At 43.6% G+C, this 5,000-nt stretch overlaps 1 protein-coding gene across 2 annotated transcripts in view; it reads right to left on the bottom strand.

The window, feature by feature from the left end:
* Positions 1 to 5,000, bottom strand: part of LOC135106608 (uncharacterized) — an 80,458-nt gene that overhangs the window by 25,818 nt on the left and 49,640 nt on the right. For both annotated transcript variants that reach the window (XM_064015880.1, XM_064015881.1), the window contains exons 2-3: positions 2,409 to 2,538; positions 1,150 to 1,325 (exon numbers count right to left, since the gene is read on the bottom strand). In XM_064015880.1, the coding sequence (XP_063871950.1) occupies positions 1,150 to 1,325; positions 2,409 to 2,538 (306 nt within the window). The remainder of the gene's footprint in view (positions 1 to 1,149; positions 1,326 to 2,408; positions 2,539 to 5,000) is intronic.

The following is a 5,000-nucleotide window of genomic DNA, read 5'->3' as shown; positions in this document are numbered from 1 at the left end:
AACCTCTAGCACTTGTTGCTTCATATGACCATGCTCTGAAATATTTCTACGTAGCATTTCTGCTACATTTAAAAGTTTTTAGCTGAAGTTAGACGGATTTTTAGTGATGTTTTTATAGTTTTAGTGACAGATTAACAAAATTTCCACATTCTAAACAGAGAAAACACTCTTGAGATTGCGACTAAACATTTCTGTGGTCTGAAAATGTTCGTGGTGAGACAGCAAAGCGTTTCAGAATACGAGGCATAATGATCATAATGTATTCTGTCTCTCTACACGAATACATATACACGCATGCTATACCAAAGCAGATATATCGGTATTGTACTTACGTAAACAAAATAGTTTCCCCCCCCCCCTCTCTCTCTCTCTCTCTCTCTCTCTCTCTCTCTCTCTCTCTCTCTCTCTCTCTCTCCACGCACCAGTAAAGCGGCGCAGTACTTAAACAAAGCGGCAATAAATTGGGGCAACAAACAAACACGGTGTAGCGAGCAGCCAGCGGCCACCCAGCACAGGGCAGCGGCCTCACATTCCCGCGTTACACTCAGCGACAGTAGGTAAGACTCATTTGCTCCCCGGCGCCACTTCTGATTCTTGAGTTCGAGAATCTGGTGGTCGGTGCGGTCAACAGCTCACCTAGTACAGCTTTCAGATGTGTACGACTAGCTAAGTGTACGGTTATTCCTGTCCTGTATTAAAAAACGCTTTGCTTTTCTCACCACGACTATTTTCAAAGGCCACAGAGACGATCAGCCGATTTCTTAGGAATGTTTCTCCTGTCAGTAATGTAGAAACCTTGTTAATCTGTCACTGGAAACATGAAAACACATTTAAAAACCTACGCACGTAACTTCAACTACAGCCTCTTGAATGTAGTGGAGGTGCGGCCAGAAGTGTTTCAGAATATGGTTCGGAGTCTTATGCTCCGGGGCCACCATCACCCCCACTACTACTGCTACTGCTAATATTACTGCTATTACCACTACTACTACCATTTACCACCACCAATACTACTACTACTACTAATACAACTACTACAACTACTACTATTACTACTGCTACTACTACTACAAGAATGACAACCATTATTTCCACCAATACTATACAACAGGCCAGACAGCACACCCACGACAAGCGCCACACACTCACACGCCATCTGCACGGTGACCCTCCTGGACGTGGCGGCGCCTGTCGTGCTCCGCGCCACGCAGTAGTAGGTGCCGCGGTCCCTCCCACGTAGGCGGTAGAAGAATAAGGAGCCGTCTGGGAGCTGCATGCGGCTGTCCCGGTCCCGCAAGGGCGCCTCGGAATCCGTCCTGTACCACCTGCAGCGGAGAGAGAGAGAGAGAGAGAGAGAGAGAGAGAGAGAGAGAGAGAGAGAGAGAGAGAGAGAGAGAATCTTGTTCATATTTCCATAACATTTTAGTGACATAATAATAATAATAACAATAATAATAATAATAATAATAATAATAATAATAATAATAATAATAATAATAATAATAAAGCTGGGTCCATTGAATCAGAGCTTTGTAAGAGAGAGAGAGAGAGAGAGAGAGAGAGAGAGAGAGAGAGAGAGAGAGAGAGAGAGAGAGAGGAAAAACATCGGTGAAATGCAAAAAGTAAAAACCGCTTTCAAACTACTGAACACACAAAGGAGAAGTAAACAAGAATGAACGAAAGAAAGAAACACGTCATGATGATAAACGAAAGAAAGAGGAAAACTAAACTCCGCTAAACTGCTCAAAGAATAACAAGTGAACCAGATAAGAAAACAAACAAAGGTGACCGAGGAACAAGAAACAGACGGTGTAATATCACTTAAAGAACATCTGAGTGTGATTTACCAGAAAAACTAAGGAACACAGACAGACGATGACAGATTAATACTTCCCCCTGCTCATGACACACCATTCACTTCATTTCAATAATTTAAAACACCTTGCAGTAACAAATTAATACTGAAAACACGCAGACAATTTGAACAACACCATTATTCACTTCCTTTCCTATCAATTATGCTTTCTGAAACGATACTCTTATCCTGCAACACACTACATGCGTTTACTTCATTTCATTAACTATAGACACCTTACAGAGCCAAAATAAAACAGAAAACACTCAGAAGATTTAAAATACTCCATTATTTATTCCCTTTTCTCCCAGTTATGAATTATGAAATGATACCCTAAACTCGCAGCACGCGTTTCAAGTCATTTCAGTCATCTAAGACACCTTACAGAACACCCCCACCCCCAAAAAAAAAAAAAAAGACACCAAAGCTTCAACTACACCACCAATAACTTCCTTCCCTGTCAATTATATATTCTGAAACACTCTACACTTCCAACACAACACTTTCACTCACTCACATCAGTCAAGGAACAGAACACACAGGGGTGACTCACGTAATCCTAGGCGGGGGGTCTCCAGTGGCCTTGCAGTACAGCGTGAGTGGGTCATTGCGCCTCACAATCTCGTCCGTGGGTTCCTCTGTAAACACGGGCACGCCTCCTGGAATTGTCTCCGTCACCGTACCTGGAGGGAGGGAAGTGGGATGAGGAATGGAAATAGAGAAGGAGAAAAGTAGGAAAAAGAGACGGAGAGGCAGATGATGGAGATAGATAGAAAAGGAGAAAAATAGAAGAAGGGTGTGGAGACGAAGAGGCAGATGATGATGATGATGATGAAATAGATAGACAGGAGAAAAGTAGGAGGAGGAGGAAGAGACGGAGAGACAAAGTATACAGATGAAATAGAAGACGAAAAGGATGAAAATAGGAGTAGACGAGTAGGTAGAAGATGGAGATGAAACAGAGAAGGACAGTGATAAAGACAGTGATGAAGAAAGACAGACAGACATATAAATAGATAGATAGACAGATAGATGCATAAGAAACGGAAGAAATGAGTGAAGATTCTTACCATGTACCACAATAACACACACACACACACACACACACACACACACACACACACTATCAAAACTTCCCCACAAAACAAAGGGAAAACTTGTGTGGAAAAATGAGAAAAGAGAGAGAGAGAGAGAGAGAGAGAGAGAGAGAGAGAGAGAGAGAGAGAGAGAGAGAGAGAGAGAGAGAGAGAGAGAGTTAGAATGAGATAAGAGATGACTGAACAAAGAACACAGAGAGAGAGAGAGAGAGAGAGAGAGAGAGAGAGAGAGAGAGAGAGAGAGAGAGAGAGAGAGAGAGAGAGAGAGAGAGAGAGGAATGAAAAATAACAAAGGAAATAATACGCTTTTATTTTTCTCTTCACTAGCCTCAACTCCTCCTCCTCCTCTTCCTCCTCCTCCTCCTCCTCCCTCACCAGCTGGGTCCCTTACGTCGCCAGCTGGCCCTAAGATGTATTTCGACCATGACACGCAATGCCTCTGTTTGTGCCTTTTCCTGCTTCGCTTGGCAGAGAGAGAGAGAGAGAGAGAGAGAGAGAGAGAGAGAGAGAGAGAGAGAGAGAGAGAGAGAGAGAGAGAGAGAGAGAGAGAGAGAGAATAATTAACTTTTTCATCTCTTTCCATTCTAAGCATCTCATTTCGTCTTATTTCTCATCCTCCTCTTCCTCCTCCTTCTCGCTACTTCATTTATTAAAAAACACACACACACACACACACACACACACACACACACACACACACCTAAGGATAAGGATGATAGGTGGAAATAGGTAGGTACGTTTCATAAAGGGACTGCCACGTGTAGGTCTGATGGCTTCCTGCAGCTTCCCTTATTTTGCTATTCTCTAATGTTCTTATTTCTCAGTACTGGGGTGTATTACATTAGCGGTGGTGGTGGTGGTGGTGGTGGTGGTGGTGGTGAAGGGATGCTGACAAATCATGGGAGACACACACGCAAGTCACACACACACACACACACACACACACACACACACACACACACACACACACACAACTATGTCACCCTTAAGTCTTTATTGTATTAAAACCGTTAGTGTTCTTGGTACTCTCTCTCTCTCTCTCTCTCTCTCTCTCTCTCTCTCTCTCTCTCTCTCTCTCTCTCTCTCTCTCTCATACATAATCACCCTCCCTTTCATTTTTCCCTCCTTCCCTTCCTTCCCTTTCTCCCTCTTTCCTCTCCTTTATTCGCTCCCTCTCATACTCTCTCCTTCCTTCCCCTCCCTCTCTCCCTATCTCCCATTCCGTTTCTCCTTCCACCCTCTCCCTTTCTCCCTCCCCTCCTTTCCTTCTACTTTCCTCCTCTTCCTTTCTCCCTTTCTCCCATATTTTACTCCCTCCTTCCTTTCTCTTCTTCCGCCCTGTCCTTCCATTCTCCCTCCCTCTCTTACCTTCCTTTCTCCCTCCTTTTCCTTCCCTCCTCTGCCTTCAACCACCCTGCCCTACCATCCTCCCTCCCACCCTTTCCTTCCTCCTCTCTCTGCCCTCCTTCCATCCCCTGAAGCCTCACAGACGTCACTTCCTTGCGTCACACTCTCTCGGGTTAAGCAGCACCTTCTCAAACTTTTCTCTCCTTTATCGTAACCAATTTCAAAAGACTGTAGTGGAAGTCATTTCTTTTTTTGTTTTTTCAAGGTTGTTTCCGTGGTTTTAGTGATAGATTCGCAATGATTTCAGGCCGCTAACAGGGAAAGAATGTTTGCATGAGTGTTTTCGTGGTTCTAGGGATGGTTTAACAAAGATTCCAAGCCACAAACAGAGAAGGATTGTTTTTAAGCGAGTTTTCGTGATTCAAGGGATAGTTTAACAAAGATCACACGCCACACACGGAAAGGGAGAAGAGAAACTAAATAATCATCACTGTGGCCTCTGAAAATGGTTTTCGAGAGAGTATAGATGATAAAATGAAAAAAAAATGTATTGACTGATTGATAGATTGACTGACTGAATGGCTGACTGATTGAGTAACTGATTGAACGACTGAACGACTGACTGACTGGCTGACTGACTGATTGAACAACTGAGTGAGTGAGTTAGTGAGTGAGTGAGTGAGTGAGTGAGTGAGTGAGCG

The sequence above is a fragment of the Scylla paramamosain genome, chromosome 13 (assembly GCF_035594125.1).
Source record: "Scylla paramamosain isolate STU-SP2022 chromosome 13, ASM3559412v1, whole genome shotgun sequence".
Taxonomy (NCBI): domain Eukaryota; kingdom Metazoa; phylum Arthropoda; class Malacostraca; order Decapoda; family Portunidae; genus Scylla; species Scylla paramamosain.
The sequence above is the reverse complement of the archived record's forward strand: the minus strand, read 5'-3'. Positions and strand labels throughout refer to the sequence as shown.